The following is a 23,902-nucleotide window of genomic DNA, read 5'->3' on the forward strand; positions in this document are numbered from 1 at the left end:
TGGTGTTTAGACAGCTTAAATTGCATACTAAAAATGTTGTCTATAAAAAAATGTCCAACAAAAGATTCAAATGTGGAACAAAGTTTGTATGACAGCTTACTTTATTTAAAAGAAAGTAAGAACTTCAAGTCATAAGAACACAAAATGACTACAAAATTAAGCTTGAAAATGCCTTTCCAAGATTTTAACATCTTATAAACCAGTGGGTATCATGGATCACGTTTTACATTATAAAACCTTGTTTAATTGTAGACTTTTCTGTGTCTCCAAATCAGAAGAGGCATGTGGAATTAAACACTATTAGTGTAACATTTTCTTAACACATTTTAAAGCATCTGAACAGTTCAGGAAATATCAAGTTTCAAAGGCTGACCTGGCTAATGTTAGTCTTTGGCACAGGCTTTTCTCTTCAATGCAGTGATCCGATTTCTCACATAATTTTTTACACCAGTCCAGTTTCGATTTTTTAGGGCATAGGGTTCTGCGTTGATGCACCGAATGCAGTCCATTTTCTGAGGTACCTTGCATGTGTGGATGAATCGCATCATGTGCCTTTCAACTGCACGTACCTCACTGTCTTCCCACTTTTGTTTGGGGTTACCTCGATTTCCTGTCAACAAAGAGAAAATGTGAAAAATATTTTATTTTGGTTAATCTAAAACATGGTTAATGGGGACATATTATACAAATCTGAATTTTGCATATTTTATTTCTGCCATATTAGTTTCTACTGCCTCTATAAACACTCCAAATGTAAGGATAAAATAAAAATGTCAATAATGTGCATTTTCTGTTGGTCTGATTAATGCCAATCCTATCGGATGGATGGGTGAGGCCAGCAGCAGCTTGCTTTCTCTTAAGTGACTGAGACCTAAAAAAGCTCTTTCTAGAAAGCACTGAAAATGTCAAGAATAGAACTGTGAATCATGTGAGTGATTTTGAACAAAACATTTCATTAACTTGTTTTGGACAGACCATAAAACTATAATAGGTCTTCCTTAACTTATATTGAAGCATAATATTGTTTAGATAGATGTTATCAGACATAATTTCCACAAGACAAGTTTTTTTTCCCTTTAAGAATTGAAAATTCAGAGTAAATGAAAGTTTCAACACCAACTGACTTGGCAAATACACACGTTTTAATTTCATTCCCATGTTTAGAGTTTATGAAAACAACAGATAATAAAATAACCTGACACATTGGTGCATACCATGTTTTAGAGGACTTCTGATGGTGACAGATGACGATGTCTCAGGTTCTACATCATCATCGTTCTCTATTGCTTCATTTTCTTGTGCTTTTGTCACCTCCATGGCTTCTCTGCTGAGGGAAGTGTCATTCTCGTCACTTGAAGAATCCAGCTCCTGTAAATCCACTCTTTCTAGAATTAAAAAGGACAACAGAAAAATGGAAGAAGAAAAAAATATATATATTTACCACCAAATCCTGGTTAAAGAAGCTATCAGGCCAATTCAGTTATAAACTATTGGAATGGAATTTCATATATTAAGTATTGACATTTCATTTCACTGCATTAAAACCTTATGCACACTCATACCTTCAGGGTCAATCTCGATGTCATCAAGAGCTTGGCCTTTATAAAGTGAAAGAGTTCCCTTCTCCAATGCCAAAAGTACTTTGCTCATCTTGGCAAGCTGAAGTGTTCCTTGGGGTAAGCGGTAATACTGCCTATGCACACGGATGTCATGACCTAGGAAGTTTGCCAGTTGGTCTGCTTCATTTTCTTGAAGATTCAGCACCTGCGACATTGTTGCTATATGTTTCCGAAGTCTTGTTGAAGTAAGGACATCTGGATTTTTGGCATGACATTCTCTTGCAAACTTCTGGATGCACTCTCCTCCTCGATATGCAGATAATGCTCCGGGTCTAGCAAACATGTAGACGTTGTCTTTGGGAATGCAACAAGATTCACGGCTTTCAACCAGCAGTTCCATTGCAGAGACCATTGAAGGTTTTAAAAGAACAGGTACTCCTCTCCCTCGTTTTCCTCGGATTTCAACTCTCGTGAAGAAATCACACATTTTTTTCTCAAGTGGAGTCAGACAAGCAGCCATGTCCTCATTTATTTCTGACTTTTTTCTCTCTTTGAAGGTGGACAGCTCCATTCTTGATACCTCCCCTTCTCTTCTTCTGTTAAAAATGATCACTTGAGCAAGTGTTACTTTGGCAAGCATTGCATAGTTGGAAGCGGTGGGACTCGATCTCAACATTTTTTCAGCAATGGCTTTAACATTCTCCATATGGCTATCCAAACGTTTAACATCTTCAGTTAAAGGTAAAATCTGTGGTGAATTCCACTTGGACTCTGTCATAGTTGTTGTTGCACCTCTGGTAATCAGTCCCTTCCATCTGAAGTTTTTGATGGTCTTGAACTCTCGAGCAAATCGTACAAGGCTTGAGTCTCCATCTACTGAGGACAAGTTGTCAGTCTCAACAAGCTCACAAATTATTCCAAGACTGTTTCCAATCTTTAGAGCTAAAGTGGGTTTGCGGAATGTGTTATTTGTTGGGTTATACCCAGCCAACTCTTTCACTGCAGATATCAAATGATTGAAGTTTGCAGGATAAATAAGTTCCTCTGCTTTTTGTATTGGAGTACTCTTCTGTGCTGTAAGTAGTAGTCGCCCAAGTTCCCTGAGTCTTTGCCTTATGTAGTCATGTCTGTTCTTTCTTGAGCCATTCAGATCATAGAGATGCTGTCCAAACTGCAGAAGTTGTTTATCATTTTGAATCAACTGAGTGACTTTGTCATATTTCATGCAGGAAATGACACTTTTCAAGCCCTCACCAATGTCATGAGGAACAGCAGTTTTCAAAGCACATTTTGATCGAACTCTGTGCTTCCCAGTACTGGACTCATCATCACTGTTGTTCTTTGCTGGGCATCTTCTCATGTGCTTCCACAATGTTTTCTTGGCATAGAGTCCCTGACAATGATAACAATGAATGAAATCAAATGCATCTTTTAATTTTTTTGGTCTATAGCAGGCCTGTAGCTCACCAGCTCCCTTCTTCACAACACTGGCATTATGAGCAAAGTTTCCACGTCTTCTAAGGATGTTTAACTTATTGCGTCGCTCTTTTGAATTTTTTGGATACTGAAAAGCAAGGGCAACATCTTCAACATTTTTATGTATGGTCTCCAGATGCCGTGCAAGTTTTGATGTGGGTTGAAGGCAATAGAGGCAATAGTTTCTCTTGTTATACACACGGCAACCTCCAGATTTAGAAGGCGGTAACACTTTGATTGAGTGAGAAATCTGCTCAAATCTACTTTTCTTTGGAGTGGACACATTGCTATTTGGACTGTCAATAGAAAACTTTCTCTTTGTAGGAGTGCTTGAGGTCCTCTTCTTAGGACTTTTGGCCATTTTTTCCCCTATAGAACTTTCTGAACCATCATCTTGTTTTACTGGAGACAAGAGGGGGTAACGCAGGGAACGCAAAGGCTTTTTTGCAGTTGGACAAAGACATGCATCTTCATCTTGTGCTGAACTTTCTTCAGAGTCTGGAGCATAATCAGCATCACTATAGTCTGTGCAATCTGACCAATCAGAACACGTTTCCATATATATAGTGGCCTTAGGGGATGGAAAAAAACAATATTATAAATAAGATAAAATTCTAATACAATATAAATCATGATTTAGGTATCCAGGCTGTCAACATTCAAAAATATAAATGAAAGTGATCTAATCATTGATTTAATGCACTGATGTCAAACTGTAAATTTAGGTTCGTACCTGCTTTTTTCTTAGTGACTTCTTGTGTGAAGATTCAACCAATTGATTTCCAGATTCATGAGAAACTGATGAGGTTGTAGCAAATGCCGAAGAAACAGTTTTCTTAAAATAGAAAGTGGAAAATTAAAACTAATGTAGAAACAAAAGGGCTATATTAAACTGTGAAATGAACATTAGTATTAGAATATTTAAAAGTGGTGCAATGTATTTAAAGATGGTATTTTTTTAATTAAATAACATTTTAAAAAACATTTAGGTAAAATAAGTGTTTATTGTTTTTCATATACCAACTCTAAAGCACAAGTCTTTTGCTTACCAGTCTTTTTAGGGCTAGCTGCCCACAATCAGAAGTATCATTGGTCATTGATTTCTTCAAGACAGAGTTATCTGAAGAAAGTAATGGCTACAAAAATAAAGACACGTTATGTTCATAACAGATTTGACTTTGTTTTAAAAAACACAACCTTAGTCAGTGCCTTTAAAGTTTGATGTACATATTTTACTATGACTATTAATTAAGCATTTTATGAGATGAATTTTTTTATTTTGAAAGCATACCTGTGAACTAAGCCGAGATCCTACATTGTGGGGGCTGTCCAACTGGGAATTTAGCTGTGGTCAAGGGTGAGAAAAGGCATGTCAGTAAGACAGAATTTCTTTTAAAGCATAACAGCAGTATTGATGAAAAGATTAATACACCACTAGATAAGTTACTGAGGTTACTGATTCTAAAGTATGAGGACAATATTGCAAAAATAGCAAGTGCTGTGCTAAAGAAAAAGAAACCCACGAGTAAATATTGTCCATGTCTCTGGTTATATGAAATTCACCTTAACCCCTTTAAGACAAAGTTTTAGTTAAAGATGTGGTTCACTCTGTAAAATAAACATATTTGCAGTGGTCTCTGGTAGGAATTAATGGTTTTTAAGTCATACTCTGGAGAAAAAAATTGTGGTGTACCAGTTTCAGGAACTAGAAGTTTGCCACATCAGAGTTGAGCTTCAAACAGCAGGATTTGGAGTCTTATTTCCTGATATTTAGAAATCTCACCCCTGACTGGCTAACAGCAACGCAACTCTACCATTAACTTAGTTTGCTCTGTATTGAAGTTTTATCTCGACAAATACCACAAGCCTAAAGGAGTTCTGCTGTGTGGTGGAGTTGCTAATGCTAACATTTAGCTTCAACTAACAAAGATGTTCTCAGTTTCCTGGAAACCTACAACAGCCTTCCTTGATGTGAGTCAGAATGGGTGAGTACATGAATGTTAAGTGTGACGTAGATCTGTCAGGCTTTCTAATCCTAGAGTTTCACCGTCAGAAGCTAATGCAGGAGATAGGTGTAGGAGACTATTTTCATCTTCAGCCTGCAGGTTAAACTAGCAATTATCGATCATAATTAGAAATAATAAATAAAAATTGTTCACAGAAAACCACATTATAAAGAGAGGAAACACTCTGCCGCATTTAATTTTGGGAAGGCGAGTACCAAATGTTAAATTGAGCATAGTTTTGACTGTGTACAACATTGCTTTTATAAAATATTGCACATATATTACTTACATTTTATTCCCATATATTCCTTTATATAATGACAGCCATGAGGCTTTGTCCACTCTATTTAGTGAAATTTGACTGATTCCAGTTCTTTATTACATCCATTCATTAATATCCTGTAACCATTTTTTTCAGGAAGGGTTGTGAGAAGCTGGTGTCTCTCTAGAAGTCATTTATCAAAAAGTGAGTGGGCAGCCTGGACATGTTGCCATTTCAACTAAGGGAACAAAAAGGACCCATTTACACATTCCTCCATTCACACTTAATGACAATTTAAAATCACTAATTAACCTGGCATGCATGTGTCTGGTCCATCAGAGTAGTTGTGGGGATTAACTGGAAGTGACCACTACATGCATACATAGAACATGCTAACTAAATGTATTCAGGAAATGACCATGTGAACTTGCTGTTGGGCAATGCCAAGAAAAGTGCCACCATGTCTGTTCTGCTGAGAATGTCATTGGCTGCAAATTTCCTTCCACGCAGGACCTGCACACCTCCAGGACATTGAGGCGCGCAGGTCAAATAACAGCTGACCCATGTCACCCTGGACACAGTCTTTTTGACTTGCTCCCATCTGGCAGAAGGATCAGATCCATTCAGACCAGAACCTCATGCCACAAGAACAGTTTCTGCCCCTTTGCTGTTTGACTCATATATGACAATCCTAGGGCTGCCCACTCCAGTCGCTTGGTCTAAGTCACACGACACTGTTGTGTTTGTACATGAACTGATCCACTCTGATCAGTACCTACAGTGGGTATATAGTAGCCACTTTTCAAACTATTACCACTTTATATTATAAATTTATTATGAGTATGTTCTTACATTCTATATTTGCTTATCTCTTATATTTATCTTTCTTTTCACACTAAATACTGCAGCAATTTCCGAATGTTGTGCTTTCTCTCACATATGGCAATAAGACCTTCTAATTCTGATTAAATGCATCATTTTAAAACTGGTGTTTGGGAGAATCAAGTGCAAAAACCAAAGTCATACCATTTTTAAGACTCAGGATTTCTGTTATGGACACTTTTGATAATATGTCACAAGATTATAATTTTAATTGTAATCAGCAGGGAAGGCAAAATGTTTAATATTCCACTAAAATTAGATCCTTCCACACCTTCGCAAAATGGTCACTTTGCATCAAAAGAATTGATGTGTACATTACTCACTAGGGCATCCAGTTCTGCCAGTTCCTGAGCAAGTTTTGCACGCTTCACCAGCATCATGGTAGTTTTTCTCTCTTTAGTATTTTGCTCCATTTCTGCCTTTTTGTGAGAATAAAGGCTGTTGGAACAGTGCTGTTGCAATTTCCTTGTTAGTGACTGGAAAAGATTAAAAATATTCTAATGAAATAAAGCACATGTGGGAATAGAAGACACAAAAGCAAAAAAATCAAAAGATGAAACAGTAATTACATACAAAAATAATGTTTTGTGATGAGTCTTATTCTAATATTAGGAAATATCAGAAAAATCTTGATCTATTTGCATTATGAAACGTGGATATACAAATAAAATTTTTACCTCGGTGTCATCTTGGTGGTCAGCATTCTGCTCATGGACTTCACCAGTAGATTTAACCTGGAAACAAAGACATAACTACAGTATAAAGCCTAAAACTCATCCATCTTCTTTCACCAGTACGCCAGACTTCCTACTTTTGGGGACAGTTGTAACACAAACACACTCGACCCAAACCCAAATGGGGACAACCAACCTAAAATCACCAAAAAGTAGTATAAAGTAGAGTTTATCAAACAGTTGTTGGTAATAATGGGTTTTGAATGTTTTGGACATCAACTTCTTTTGAATCTAAAAAATAAATACACTAAAATTTACATTGAACAATGTACTATTTTCCATAACTGTAACATCATGAAAGATTTATGAACTTTTAACATACCTCGGTGTCATCTTGGTGGTCATTATTCTGCTCATGGACTTCACCAGTGGATTTAACCTGGAAACAAATACATAACTACATTATAAAACCTAAAACTCATCCATCTTCTTTCAACAGTACGCCAGACTTCCTACTTTTGGGGACAGTTATAACACACACACACACTCGACCCAAACCCAAATGGGGACAACCAAACTAAAATCACCAAAAAGTAGTATAAAGTAGAGTTTATCAAACAGTTGTTGGAAGTAATGGGTTTTGAATGTTTTGGACATAGACTTCTTTTGAATCTAAAAAATAAATACACTAAAATTTACATTGAACAATGTACTATTTTCCATAACTGTAACATCATGAAAGATTTTTGAACTTTTAACATACCTCGGTGTCATCTTGGTGGTCATTATTCTGCTCATGGACTTCACCAGTGGATTTAACCTGGAAACAAAGACATAACTACAGTATAAAGCCTAAAACTCATCCATCTTCTTTCACCAGTACGCCAGACTTCCTACTTTTGGGGACAGTTGTAACACAAACACACTCGACCCAAACCCAAATGGGGACAACCAACCTAAAATCACCAAAAAGTAGTATAAAGTAGAGTTTATCAAACAGTTGTTGGTAATAATGGGTTTTGAATGTTTTGGACATCAACTTCTTTTGAATCTAAAAAATAAATACACTAAAATTTACATTGAACAATGTACTATTTTCCATAACTGTAACATCATGAAAGATTTTTGAACTTTTAACATACCTCGGTGTCATCTTGGTGGTCATTATTCTGCTCATGGACTTCACCAGTGGATTTAACCTGGAAACAAATACATAACTACATTATAAAACCTAAAACTCATCCATCTTCTTTCACCAGTACGCCAGACTTCCTACTTTTGGGGACAGTTATAACACACACACACTCGACCCAAACCCAAATGGGGACAACCAACCTAAACTCACCAAAAAGTAGTATAAAGTAGAGTTTATCAAACAGTTGTTGGAAGTAATGGGTTTTGAATGTTTTGGACATAGACTTCTTTTGAATCTAAAAAATAAATACACTAAAATTTACATTGAACAATGTACTATTTTCCATAACTGTAACATCATGAAAGATTTTTGAACTTTTAACATACCTCGGTGTCATCTTGGTGGTCATTATTCTGCTCATGGACTTCACCAGTGGATTTAACCTGGAAACAAATACATAACTACATTATAAAACCTAAAACTCATCCATCTTCTTTCACCAGTACGCCAAACTTCCTACTTTTGGGGACAGTTATAACACACACACACTCGACCCAAACCCAAATGGGGACAACCAACCTAAACTCACCAAAAAGTAGTATAAAGTAGAGTTTATCAAACAGTTGTTGGTAATAATGGGTTTTACATGTTTTGGACATAGACTTCTTTTGAATCTAAAAAATAAATACACTAAAATTTACATTGAACAATGTACCATTTTCCATAACTGTAACATCATTAAAGATTTTTGAACTTTTAACATACCTCGGTGTCAACTTGGTGGTTAGTATTCTGCTCATGGACTTCACCAGTGGATTTAACCTGGAAACAAATACATAACTACATTATAAAACCTAAAACTCATCCATCTTCTTTCACCAGTACGCCAGACTTCCTACTTTTGGGGACAGTTATAACACACACACACTCGACCCAAACCCAAATGGGGACAACCAAACTAAAATCACCAAAAAGTAGTATAAAGTAGAGTTTATCAAACAGTTGTTGGTAATAATGGGTTTTACATGTTTTGGACATAGACTTCTTTTGAATCTAAAAAATAAATACACTAAAATTTACATTGAACAATGTACCATTTTCCATAACTGTAACATCATTAAAGATTTTTGAACTTTTAACATACCTCGGTGTCATCTTGGTGGTCATTATTCTGCTCATGGACTTCACCAGTGGATTTAACCTGGAAACAAAGACATAACTACATTATAAAACCTAAAACTCATCCATCTTCTTTCACCAGTACGCCAGACTTCCTACTTTTGGGGACAGTTGTAACACAAACACACTCGACCCAAACCCAAATGGGGACAACCAACCTAAAATCACCAAAAAGTAGTATAAAGTAGAGTTTATCAAACAGTTGTTGGTAATAATGGGTTTTGAATGTTTTGGACATCAACTTCTTTTGAATCTAAAAAATAAATACACTAAAATTTACATTGAACAATGTACTATTTTCCATAACTGTAACATCATGAAAGATTTTTGAACTTTTAACATACCTCGGTGTCATCTTGGTGGTCATTATTCTGCTCATGGACTTCACCAGTGGATTTAACCTGGAAACAAATACATAACTACATTATAAAACCTAAAACTCATCCATCTTCTTTCACCAGTACGCCAGACTTCCTACTTTTGGGGACAGTTATAACACACACACACTCGACCCAAACCCAAATGGGGACAACCAACCTAAACTCACCAAAAAGTAGTATAAAGTAGAGTTTATCAAACAGTTGTTGGAAGTAATGGGTTTTGAATGTTTTGGACATAGACTTCTTTTGAATCTAAAAAATAAATACACTAAAATTTACATTGAACAATGTACTATTTTCCATAACTGTAACATCATGAAAGATTTTTGAACTTTTAACATACCTCGGTGTCATCTTGGTGGTCATTATTCTGCTCATGGACTTCACCAGTGGATTTAACCTGGAAACAAATACATAACTACATTATAAAACCTAAAACTCATCCATCTTCTTTCACCAGTACGCCAAACTTCCTACTTTTGGGGACAGTTATAACACACACACACTCGACCCAAACCCAAATGGGGACAACCAACCTAAACTCACCAAAAAGTAGTATAAAGTAGAGTTTATCAAACAGTTGTTGGTAATAATGGGTTTTACATGTTTTGGACATAGACTTCTTTTGAATCTAAAAAATAAATACACTAAAATTTACATTGAACAATGTACCATTTTCCATAACTGTAACATCATTAAAGATTTTTGAACTTTTAACATACCTCGGTGTCAACTTGGTGGTTAGTATTCTGCTCATGGACTTCACCAGTGGATTTAACCTGGAAACAAATACATAACTACATTATAAAACCTAAAACTCATCCATCTTCTTTCACCAGTACGCCAGACTTCCTACTTTTGGGGACAGTTATAACACACACACACTCGACCCAAACCCAAATGGGGACAACCAAACTAAAATCACCAAAAAGTAGTATAAAGTAGAGTTTATCAAACAGTTGTTGGTAATAATGGGTTTTACATGTTTTGGACATAGACTTCTTTTGAATCTAAAAAATAAATACACTAAAATTTACATTGAACAATGTACCATTTTCCATAACTGTAACATCATTAAAGATTTTTGAACTTTTAACATACCTCGGTGTCATCTTGGTGGTCAGTATTCTGCTCATGGACTTCACCAGTGGATTTAACCTGGAAACAAAGACATAACTACATTATAAAACCTAAAACTGATCCATCTTCTTTCACCTGTATGCCAGACTTCCTACTTTAGGGGACAGTTGTAACACAAACACACTCGACCCAAACCCAAATGGGGACAACCAACCTAAAATCACCAAAAAGTAGTATAAAGTAGAGTTTATCAAACAGTTGTTGGAAGTAATGGGTTTTGAATGTTTTGGACATAGACTTCTTTTGAATCTAAAAAATAAATACACTAAAATTTACATTGAACAATGTACTATTTTCCATAACTGTAACATCATGAAAGATTTTTGAACTTTTAACATACCTCGGTGTCATCTTGGTGGTCAGTATTCTGCTCATGGACTTCACCAGTGGATTTAACCTGGAAACAAATACATAACTACATTATAAAACCTAAAACTCATCCATCTTCTTTCACCAGTACGCCAGACTTCCTACTTTTGGGGACAGTTATAACACACACACACTCGACCCAAACCCAAATGGGGACAACCAAACTAAAATCACCAAAAAGTAGTATAAAGTAGAGTTTATCAAACAGTTGTTGGTAATAATGGGTTTTGAATGTTTTGGACATCAACTTCTTTTGAATCTAAAAAATAAATACACTAAAATTTACATTGAACAATGTACTATTTTCCATAACTGTAACATCATTAAAGATTTTTGAACTTTTAACATACCTCGGTGTCATCTTGGTGGTCAGTATTCTGCTCATGGACTTCACCAGTGGATTTAACCTGGAAACAAAGACATAACTACATTATAAAACCTAAAACTGATCCATCTTCTTTCACCTGTATGCCAGACTTCCTACTTTAGGGGACAGTTGTAACACAAACACACTCGACCCAAACCCAAATGGGGACAACCAACCTAAAATCACCAAAAAGTAGTATAAAGTAGAGTTTATCAAACAGTTGTTGGAAGTAATGGGTTTTGAATGTTTTGGACATAGACTTCTTTTGAATCTAAAAAATAAATACACTAAAATTTACATTGAACAATGTACTATTTTCCATAACTGTAACATCATGAAAGATTTTTGAACTTTTAACATACCTCGGTGTCATCTTGGTGGTCAGTATTCTGCTCATGGACTTCACCAGTGGATTTAACCTGGAAACAAATACATAACTACATTATAAAACCTAAAACTCATCCATCTTCTTTCACCAGTACGCCAGACTTCCTACTTTTGGGGACAGTTATAACACAAACACACTCGACCCAAACCCAAATGGGGACAACCAAACTAAAATCACCAAAAAGTAGTATAAAGTAGAGTTTATCAAACAGTTGTTGGTAATAATGGGTTTTGAATGTTTTGGACATCAACTTCTTTTGAATCTAAAAAATAAATACACTAAAATTTACATTGAACAATGTACTATTTTCCATAACTGTAACATCATGAAAGATTTTTGAACTTTTAACATACCTCGGTGTCATCTTGGTGGTCATTATTCTGCTCATGGACTTCACCAGTGGATTTAACCTGGAAACAAATACATAACTACATTATAAAACCTAAAACTCATCCATCTTCTTTCACCAGTACGCCAAACTTCCTACTTTTGGGGACAGTTATAACACACACACACTCGACCCAAACCCAAATGGGGACAACCAACCTAAACTCACCAAAAAGTAGTATAAAGTAGAGTTTATCAAACAGTTGTTGGTAATAATGGGTTTTACATGTTTTGGACATAGACTTCTTTTGAATCTAAAAAATAAATACACTAAAATTTACATTGAACAATGTACCATTTTCCATAACTGTAACATCATTAAAGATTTTTGAACTTTTAACATACCTCGGTGTCAACTTGGTGGTTAGTATTCTGCTCATGGACTTCACCAGTGGATTTAACCTGGAAACAAATACATAACTACATTATAAAACCTAAAACTCATCCATCTTCTTTCACCAGTACGCCAGACTTCCTACTTTTGGGGACAGTTATAACACAAACACACTCGACCCAAACCCAAATGGGGACAACCAAACTAAAATCACCAAAAAGTAGTATAAAGTAGAGTTTATCAAACAGTTGTTGGTAATAATGGGTTTTGAATGTTTTGGACATCAACTTCTTTTGAATCTAAAAAATAAATACACTAAAATTTACATTGAACAATGTACTATTTTCCATAACTGTAACATCATGAAAGATTTTTGAACTTTTAACATACCTCGGTGTCATCTTGGTGGTCATTATTCTGTTCATGGACTTCACCAGTGGATTTAACCTGGAAACAAATACATAACTACATTATAAAACCTAAAACTCATCCATCTTCTTTCACCAGTACGCCAGACTTCCTACTTTTGGGGACAGTTATAACACACACACACTCGACCCAAACCCAAATGGGGACAACCAACCTAAACTCACCAAAAAGTAGTATAAAGTAGAGTTTATCAAACAGTTGTTGGTAATAATGGGTTTTACATGTTTTGGACATAGACTTCTTTTGAATCTAAAAAATAAATACACTAAAATTTACATTGAACAATGTAGCATTTTCCATAACTGTAACATCATGAAAGATTTTTGAACTTTTAACATACCTCGGTGTCATCTTGGTGGTCAGTATTCTGCTCATGGACTTCACCAGTGGATTTAACCTGGAAACAAAGACATAACTACATTATAAAACCTAAAACTCATCCATCTTTTTTCACCAGTACGCCAGACTTCCTACTTTTGGGGACAGTTATAACACACACACACTCGACCCAAACCCAAATGGGGACAACCAAACTAAAATCACCAAAAAGTAGTATAAAGTATAATTTATTAAACAGCTTTAGTTGAAAAGAGTGTCACATGTTTTGGACATTGATTTCTCCTTTTTAATCTTAAAGGTGTGGATCACTGAAAAATATTTTTTTAAATCTTATTTCTGATTATAATGAGTCACTGTTTTTCATGCAGGATGAAAATTAAAATAGTCTCCTACACCTATCTCCTACATTAGCTTCTAATAGAAAACACACTAAAAGGATAGGATTTTATAGTGCTGGTAAACAGCAGCTAAGTTGGTTTTATGTCCTATTTCTGCTTTCATCAGCCTCCATCCTCAGACTCCTCCAGTGTTTTGGGAGGTGATGGACTCGGGTTTACTTTGTTGCAGTCAAAGACTTTCCATGTTTCAGCTCTCATGATGATGCCCTGCACAACAAGGTGCTTTGTTAAATTGCTGGCATTCCTTTATTTTGTGGTACAAATATTCTCGCTGGTGTAGCATTTAGCGGCTACTTACTTTAGCAAAACGCACCCAAATGTTTGACTTTTTTAGCATTTTCTTCCACGAACTGCTGAGAAGTGCTGTTGAAAGCTCCACTCATAACGTGACTCAGGATCAGTCATGTGGCCCGGGGTGGGTCACTGGGACATTTTAATACTTTCTTCCTGATATCTGTACCTACCGAATGTTTTCACTCAGTCACAAAGAGGTCCAGAGTTCTGAAACCCAACCCTAGGAGTCAGTCAGCCTTTCTTGTGGTCTGATGAGGTTTTCTAGGTTTCTCCTCTGCTGGAGATCTGTGTGGTCTGCGTTTTGTTTACCATTTTGTATCACTGCTGTAGCGCGGGAGCTGAATACGTTACATGTTCAGAGTATTTTGACCCGAGACTTTTTATTATTTCCAAATTCCTAAATTCAATGCTTTTTAGACTTTTTAAGACCCTGCGGGAACATCAGCATATAAGTTAAAAGTAAGCTTTTTAAAACTTTATTTCCATATTTTGGAGGAAATTAGTTTACCTTTTTGCGCCATGGCCAATTTGCTTTTCCATAGTTGTAAGTTATTTCCTCTCCAGGGTCAATGTCTCTTAAAGCAAAAAGGCAAAGGTGCGGCAGCCCTTCAACTTCCACCGTCTTCATCTTGCAGTTAGGCCTTTGGTGATCATCATTCACAAGTCTTCCCAATGACTTGTCCTCAACAGAAGCATCGACACTTAACAAAAAAGAACAAGTCAAGTGAATTAAACACCATATATGTATGTATAATATATTTCATATACATACATACATACATACATACATACATACATACATACATACATACATACATACATACATACATACATATACACACACATATACACATACATATATAAAGAACACTAATTAATACTCACCACCAACCGTTCCCTTGCCATTGGAAGTCAAATAAGAAAACTTCCTCTGTGTCACTGTATTTATTCTTTTGAAGTATTGAATCCTCTTTACATAGTTTTCCACGGTACTCAAGGACAAAATCTCCTTGTTTGAACACTTTAGTGGCAATAACACCTCGTCCTTTAAAAGAAGAAAACCACAGTTTTAACACTAGAACTTCCAAGGCTGTCATTTTGACTGTTTTCCTATTTTGATAATAGCTTTAGTTAGATGGGTCTCGTGTCCTGGCTTCTTGACTTTTCCAATTTGTGTGTGTCAGTGGCCTAGCGATATACGTGTCCACCCTTGGACTGGGAGACAAGGTTCAAATCCCGGTCAGGTCATACCAAAGACTGGAAAAAATGGGACCCAAGGCCTCCCTGCTTGATGCTCAGTTTTAAGGGGTTGGATTGGGGGGTTAAACAACCAAATAGTTCCTGAGCACAGCCACTGCTGCAGCTCACTGATCACCTCATGGATGGGGCAATTGCAGAGGTGTAATTTCAGCAGTGTGTGATGACTTTGTGACTTCAACTTTATTTACATGTTATGTTTCTACAAATTAAGGTAAGAAAAAGAAATGTAGTTAATTTTTGTCTGTTTCCTACAAACCTTCAATCTGATGCGTCTTATTTACATGGTAAATTTTTCCTGCGGAGGAACAGCATCACTGTTGCTAAGCAATCAACTTTCCAGCTTGCGCATTCGCTCTTTATTCATATTCCCTGTAAATTAGCTGCTAAAATGGCTTGTGCTCCTGTCCTGTTTTGCCTTTTTATGCATGTTGTGAAGCACTTTGTGATTTTTTCTGTGAAAAGTGCTATATAAATAAGTTTTACTTACTTACTTACTTACTTAATGGCACATTGCTAATTACGAAACTCATATTGCCACCAATGTTACTTTGAAATGTTTTTTTTGGGACCAATACCTTCCTGCAGGACAAGCTGACTGTGTATGTGTAAAACTGGGGGGGAGGGGGGGGGGGGGGGGAGAGATGAATTTACCTTTATATGAGTTGATGAACTGTTCTATGAGACCAGGCTTGTCGATTTTAAGTTCAACATGTTGTTCAGCATCATGTAGAGGGTTGAGTCTTCTTCTCCTCACAGATTGTTCCATTTGTATTGTTCGAATACTAGCCATCTTTTCTGAAAAAAATTACATTTTACAAGTATGTTGTAATATCATATTTCTCAAACATTTAAACACACAATGAAGTCATAAATAGAAAAAAGCTAAAAAAAACTAGAATAGAAATCCGTCGCTATCATAAAGAAAACCACATGCATTCTGCTGCAGACCCTTGCCTCAAAACATTTGATGTCTAAAAGAAACAATCTTATATAGAACCTCTCAAGATAAAAATCATGAGGCGCTTTACAAGAACAAAAATAAAAAAAAATTAAGAATATAGAAATGTGAAATAAAATTAATTCTGGTAAAAAATATAAGGGAGAGGAAAAAATAAATAGGACAGAGGGAAATCAGTGGATCCCGGGAAAGGTGGAATAAGACCAGAACCAGGATCTTGAAATGAACCCTGAAGTTGACTGGCAGCCAGTGAAGCTGGAGGAGAAGCGGGGTGACGTGGGTGTGTTTGGAGGACTTGGTCAGAAGCCGAGCACAGGCGTTCTGAACCACCTGTAGACGGTTCAGGGAGGTTCTGCTCAGACACGTGAAAAGAGAGTTACAGTAGTCTAAGCGTGAGGAGATGAAGGTGTGGAGAGCTGTCTCAAGTTCAGAGCGGGACAGAATGGAACTCAGCTTAGCAACGTTCCTGAGATGGAAGAAGGAAGAGCAAACAAGAAAACTGACATGAAATCATGGGTGAGAGCTGGGTCAAAGGTCACGCCAAGATTCCTGGAAGGTTTGGTGTGGGAAGCAAGCTGACCAAGAGAGTCTCTGACTTTGGGAACCAGCTTGTCTGGGGCACAGATGAGGATCTCAGTCTTATCTTCATTCAGCTGTAGAAAGCTCCCAGCCATCCAGGCTTTGATAGAGTCTAAGCAGGTGTGTAACAGCTGCAGCTTAGACATCTCATGGGGCTTAAAGGAGATGTACAGTTGGATGTCATCTGTGTAAAGATGGTAGGACATTCCTTTGAAGGAGCTCAGGATGTGCTGAAGAGGAAGCAGATAGAGGAGGAAGAGCAGAGGCCCCAGCACAGAACCCATTGGTATGAGAGGTGGTGGAGGGCTTAAACTTGGAGATGACCTCAGAGGAGGAACACAGAAAGATAAGAGGAGAACCACTCCAGAGCAGTTCCTGATAGACCTACCCAGTTGCTCACCCTCTCCAGTAGCAGGTGATGGTCAATGGTGCAGCAGATGGACGTGGAGACAGGTTTTCTTCCACAACGCTCAATTTTTCTGCATTGACTCTTCAGGCTGTGAATGCTGTCGTTAAACCAGGGAGTAGGGTTTACTGCAGGAATTGATCTGGTTCTGACAGGACAGATGTTGTCCAGAATGGAGAGTCAGTGCTTGTTAATTGAGAAGTTAAGTTAACGAATCTGGGTCATTATCAGAAGAACAGGGTGGTTTAAAACCAGCAGAAAATGTGCTAGCTGTGCTCTCATTAAGAAAACGAGAACTAACCAGACGGCGAGCAGGAGGTGGGGATGCAGAAACTGACAAGTTAAAGAAAATGCAATGGTGATCCAAAATATAAACGTCCTCAGGACAAGCAGAAGGAAAGAACCGTTTGGACCAGGTGGACAATAAACCACAGCACAGTAGAACGGGTCCTTACACCCGACTTTTATCAGCTGCAGTTCAAAGGAAGCAAAGTGACCAGAGGTTGTAGAGCTACATGGAAGATGGTCTCTGAAAAGAACAGCTAGGCCTCCACCACGACCAGAACCCCGGGGCTGGCTAAGGAAAGAATAACCACTCAGGCAGAGTTCAATCAAACCAGAATAATCAGATGTTTGCTGCCAAACAGTCAAAAACAGAAGGTCCAGGTTTTTAGAGAGAATTAGATCATTAAGCAGGAAAAACATTTTAACAAGAGTGGGTGTTTAATAGAGCCATGCTGAATGAGATGGATGAATCAGAAACTACAGAAACAGATGGAGTAAGATGAGGTAAATTAGCAGGATTAGCTCCACAATGTTTATAAAAACCACTCATGGAGTGGATAAATCACTGAAGCCTTGTTTGTATAAATTAAGGACGGATCTTCAGATAATCTGACTAACATTTTGAACAAAAAAAGGATTGGACCTTCAAGCTTAAGCCTTTTGTGAATGCTTTATTTCCAAGTGGCTAGCCAATTCGGGCTAAGTAGCTAAAGCTAACGTCTATGAAACATGCTTAGCTAGCTAAGTTGAGCTTTCTTCTTTCTAAAAAAATCCAACCAATTTTAATGTTTAGCCTGGAAAAAACGAATACTCTCTTTTCTTACCTTTAAAATTGCTCGACCACTTCTGCATCCCACGGCCAACCTGCTGACGTTAATGGAGAGGAACTGGGACTTTCCCTCCTCCCCCCAGTAATAGTTAGCATACAGTGCAATTGATATGCTAATGTCGTTTTGGTCACTTTATGCTAATATAATATTAGCTGAATCATTTTCTTGTGCATAGTAATGTCCCTACTTCTTAAAAACACTAGGGTAAACGTCATTATCAAAGTTTTAAAGCTTTTATTTTTATTTTTATTAAAGTTATTTAACCATTTTTAATCAGGCAAAATGTAACCTACATTTTGAATGTGAAGATAAATCATCACATAATTTTATTCAGGCAAAGTCTGGGACCGCTACTTGGGTCCTATACAATTCCACACACTTCCACTAGGGGGCAGAGTAGAGTTATACACAAATTGGGATGTTGGTGACCAAATGGAACACACAAATACACAAAAAGTCTGAAATATGTGATTTTTAGGGACATTGGAGATTTTTGGATTAAAACACATATTAGACTGTGCTGAATGTTATGTGAAGGAAATCTAATTGGGGACGGTGGTTTTGGTCCCCAAAAGGAAAGGTGTCCCCAATTGACTGGTGTGTGAGCTGGTTCAGGCCCCCAATTTTTACATAAGCAAACCCACACACACACACACACACACACACACACACACAAAGAGATAATCTGAAAGATGATCTCTATATTTCAACATTAGAACCTCCATGACATCCTGGATTAGTGCAAACAATGAGTTGAGCTAAGGAGTTACTCCAGCATCAGGAAGATTTATTCTGGTAAATTGTCGGTTAAATATTTTCCAGAGTTATATCAATAAATACACACAGCAGTAAAACTGTAGATTACTGAACTATATTGGGACACAACTTGTCAGTTTAGAGCTCCCAGTGGAGCACAGAAATGAAATGTTTAAGAAAAGTAAACAAACTGTACATATTTTGGTTCTGAAGATGAACAGAATCCTTCTCTATGTCCAAATTGGGTTGCAGGTCTTCTGAGTCAAACGGTCTAAAACATGTCTGCACCTCTGGTAGTGATATCCAGCTGGGGGGGTCGGAGTTCGGTTGAACTTCTCCGGTAATCCAATATCTGTTCTCGTCGCCGTTTCCCTGAGAGAAAACAAATCTGGCCGACTAGCAGAGGCTTCAGAAGCTACATCTGATTGATGACACAATGTTCTCTGCTATAACGCAGAAACAGCGGGGTCAGGCGTTGTTTACTACAGCTGTTTCAGCAGAGCTCCATGTGAAACGTCACCAGCTGCCCAGGGCTAAGACCGGAAGTTAGTTTGTTTTTCCTGCGCGGGTCACAAACATCAGATTTTCTTACAATTCCAGCCGTCAAAATCCAAAAACCTTTTCATCTGAGATTTTAATACACATTTACACATGCTGTTCAAACGAATTTTGCCTCTGGCCGATATCTTTAAATGAGTGAGTGAACCCACTACCAAGGATGAACTTTATAAATCAGCTGCTCTAAATAAGCATGCAGGTCAGAGAGGAGCTCTAGGATGGACATGGATAAAGGAACTGTAATGTAGAGGTAAAGTAGGGCAGGGCCAACGTCAGCAGCTGTCATACGGTCCATCTGAAATGTTTGACTTTCATTTAGCTTGTTATGTGACAGGTTAGAGCACAGTCTCATGTTAGAGTTTTGTCATGAGAACATTGAGATACCTCACATGCTGATGGCATCTAAAAATTAACTTTTTTTTTTTAAGGAAATAATAATTTTAATCACAATAAATTGGCTACAAAACAACCGAATCACTCACTAAGCTAAATTACACTCATCAGCCAAAACCTACTGAGATTGAGATTTATAATAAAGCCTAAATTTTCACCAATATTAAGCATTTCAGTCAGATCCAAAGGGCAAGGCCAGCCGAGCAGGCTGTTGTCAGCAGAAATCCACTCTTGTGTCTACATGGGCTGATGTTGATGTTGACAATTCAAAAAGGAGACAGGAAACCACATCAACTGGCCAACTGAGTTTCAAGCATGCAAACTCCGTTTTTAATTGAAGGCCTTTGCTTTTATTTGTTTAACGTTTTCATTCAACAGTTAATTCCCAAAACCTTCCAGATTTTTGCTTCAGCCTCATGGCTGATAGAATAAAAAGACCTAAATTAATAAATGCTAATTACCCACAGCAACTTTAATCTGCTGTGTCATATAACTTATCACATGTAACCAGAGGTGGAAAGAGTACTAAAATTTCCTACTTAAATACGAGTACCAGTACTTTGATAATTCTTTACTCATGTACAAGTAAAAGTACTTGCCTACATTTTTACTCAAGTAAAAGTAAAAAGTATTGTAAATAAAATGTACTCAAAGTAAAAGTTACTTAGTTACATTTTTGTCAGCGTAAAGATGGTTACATCAGTGCAAAACCACAATTTAATTATTTTTCTTTCTAATGTAATTGAGTGTAATTATGGCAAATGAAAACATCACTGGCTTTTTGGGTTACCATAGATGTTTTTTTTTTTTCTTCATTATGTTGTTACATCTTACAGATCTTAAAGGCCAAGACTGCTAAAATTTCCTAACGGACGAGTCGTCTAAACAAATTTCCCTGTTTACGACAGAAGTTGTCCCGAACTTTGATTTAGTTTCCATGAGACTTCTGTGATGTTGAAACCTGTTCTTGTAGGTTAGTGAGAGCTTACTATTGTTTTGACTACATCCCTGCCTTGGAGTAGATCAGCTCCCACTTTCTTATCACGAGGACTGAACGACAGGCCATTAGACAGTCCTCTGCCTTGACTCATCATTGGTTTGTTAATCGCTAGACAAGCATTATTAGGTAACACTTGTCCTACATGTCCCTTGGATTTTGTCAATAGTGAGAAGACCCGATAGCTGCATTGTGGTGGTCACCTTAATATGACCTGGTTACAGATTAATCAGTCTTTTGTTTACTTTTATCATTTCTTTATTGTGTAGATTTTTATGTGTTATTTTCTTTTGTTGTGGAGAGCCTTTAAACACCTTTAGGGTGGTGTGTATTTAGGGTCACCTCCAGTTGTTCGGTTTTTGATCACTCACTGTCTGTAATGAGTTTTATTTTCTGTTGATCTGTGATAACAGGGCTGATAACAGTTTCCCCACATTCTTAATAAGTCATTGCATTATTGCTCTGCCTGGATGGAAGTACATTAAATATTAGATAATTGTTGATTTTGAATTGTTTTCCGCAACAGTCATCTCCGGTTCCTCAGGCCTGTTCGCTGCACAGGCAACTGATTCTGTTATCTGCACCTTATATAAATATAAATATATATATATATATATATATATATATATATATATATATATATATATATATATATATATATATAAAATCTTCAATCTCAGGCTTTTCCAAAAGCCCCATGCAGAACTGAATGGCGATGAACGTTTACAATCCCGGGGCTGAATCGATCACCAGCGGAGTTTGGACCGGCCCATCACCCCCCCCCCACCACCACCCCCCCCCCCCCCGGCACGGACCCGGTACGAGCTGCTCGAGACCCCCCCGCCACCTGTCTTTCCCCAACCCAGCGGTTTCTACCCCTCCGGCTCCAATTCCCGCGGACAAGGTGGATGGGCTGCTTGTGTAACCGCGTCGTCAGACTCCCTGTTGCTGCACGCTGAAGCCATGCTTCTTATTATTCTTCCTCCGAATCCGAATCTGCCAGTACTACACGAAGAGCTACTACTAGTTTATCCGTTTAATTATAGATCCACTAGGATAAATACAATAAAGTTTATCTCTCACCAAATAGAATATTTACTAAGACATCACAATATGGAGGATGGCTGCTTATACTGAGCCAGGATCCTCTGGAGGTTTCTTCCTGTTAAAAGGGAGTTTTCCTCTCCACTGTCGCTTTATGCTTGCTTAGTATGAGGATTGCTGTAAAGTCACTGACACTAGTCAGTGACTTGATGCAATTTGCTGAGTTCCTTATATAGGAAACATTATTTCTGATTGGCTTAATGAACTGACCTGAATTGGAATGTTTATTATGTGAAGTTCCTTGAGACGACTCTTGTCGTGATTTGGCGCTATATAAATAAACTTGAATTGAATTGAATCAGCACTGAACATTCCTCTCGGCATCGTGTTTTTTTTTTCCCTGTACCACTCGCTCGCTCTCACTCGACCTGACTGCTCTGACAACCCCCGCGGCTCTGCGACTGGTGGGCGGGGTTCAAGAGCTAAATACTCCATAAATTTGAATAGTAACACACCCACAAATGCTGCTTGGATTGAAGTTATATGTGTCTGCCACCCCACTGTGTAACGTATTAACTGCATAAGGGCTCATTTCTGCTGCTGTGGCTTATTAAATCCAACATTGCTGCTTGTCGCAATTCTGCGACTTTGGTAGCCTGGCAACGCTCCATTGATGGCTCTCAGTTGTGGGGCGGGTTCTACCATTGTCTTTCAAATGATCTCTGCATGCTACTCGACAATGAATGTGACATACTCTTGTTTCACTCTGTTGCATCATCCCACCCACCAGGCATGTAGAGTACCCTGATTGGTCCACAAAGCGGATAAAGCTCTGTGATTTGTTCACTCAGCAGATAGAGCACTATGATTGGCAGAGGTGGTTTTACAATTAGGCATAGGTAGGCGGCCGCCTGGGGCCCCCTAGCCCTGACCGCCGGCACCCCTCTGTTAATGCCACAATATTCTTATTACCAACCTGTGGCCGCAGACGGGATTGGGCATGCGCACTTCTCATTACCATAATTCCTGAACCGTTCAAGATATCATTAAAATTCCAAAAGTGCTGAAAATATTAAAAAATGGGGCTTTTCGTGCATATACAATACATTGCAGTAGCCACCGGCATTCCCTGTCGTGAGCGCAACGAATCACAACACAGATTCAGAGACGTGCTGAGTTTGTCATCCAAAATGCTCCGTTTTATAACTTTTGAATGGCTCATCAGATCCAGGAAATTCCAACGGTTCCTAAAAGTACATAAAAGCAGCTTTCCAACGATCTATAGCATGAAGCAATCAGAGTTAGGGAAAATATTATGAGGCCAGAACAGTCTCAATAAGAATTAAGTCACACAACGTTTTCCACAAATGCACACGTTCATTCGGAAATCCACATTCTGTGTTTCACAAATATAATTCGGAGGAACACAAATGCACACGCACAGTCGGAAATTCACACTCTTTGACTCATAAATATAATGTGAAAAAATAAGTCACGCAACATTTTACACAAATGCACACGCTAATTCTGAAGTTCACACTCTGTGGTTCACAAATATAATTTGTAAGAACACTTGTAATATAAACTCAGATCATACGAATTGCTGAATGTGCATTTACAAACAGCTTCTCATTTGTGAACCTTTCTGCGTTTGTGAGTGAAATCTGTGTGGTGCATTCACGGACAGCTTCTCATTTGTGAACCTTCCTGCATTCGTGAGAGAAATCGGTGTGCTGAATTTTGATACTCTCCTAGCGTCGCAGGCCAACAAACGTCACCATTGGCTAATGAACCTGTCAATCAAATATATGCTTCTGCCAGGGCTGTTGGCTTTCAGC

At 37.7% G+C, this 23,902-nt stretch overlaps 1 protein-coding gene across 1 annotated transcript; it reads right to left on the minus strand.

Moving 5' to 3' along the window:
• Positions 1-245: 245 nt before the first annotated feature.
• Positions 246-18,463, minus strand: LOC139072138 (uncharacterized). The gene is made up of 25 exons (XM_070555407.1): positions 18,311-18,463; positions 15,910-16,053; positions 14,884-15,043; positions 14,507-14,699; positions 13,308-13,364; positions 12,171-12,227; positions 11,792-11,848; positions 11,413-11,469; positions 11,034-11,090; positions 10,655-10,711; positions 9,897-9,953; positions 9,518-9,574; positions 9,139-9,195; positions 8,381-8,437; positions 8,002-8,058; positions 7,623-7,679; positions 7,242-7,298; positions 6,863-6,919; positions 6,509-6,661; positions 4,327-4,380; positions 4,085-4,171; positions 3,769-3,870; positions 1,563-3,606; positions 1,215-1,385; positions 246-610 (listed from the first exon to the last, which is right to left on the minus strand). The coding sequence occupies exons 1-25, from the start codon at positions 18,336-18,338 to the stop codon at positions 384-386; spliced, it is 4,161 nt and encodes a 1,386-aa protein (XP_070411508.1). The 5' UTR covers positions 18,339-18,463; the 3' UTR covers positions 246-383.
• Between the last annotated feature and the right edge of the window lie 5,439 nt (positions 18,464-23,902).

Source organism: Nothobranchius furzeri, chromosome 10 (genome assembly GCF_043380555.1).
Source record: "Nothobranchius furzeri strain GRZ-AD chromosome 10, NfurGRZ-RIMD1, whole genome shotgun sequence".
NCBI lineage: Eukaryota > Metazoa > Chordata > Actinopteri > Cyprinodontiformes > Nothobranchiidae > Nothobranchius > Nothobranchius furzeri.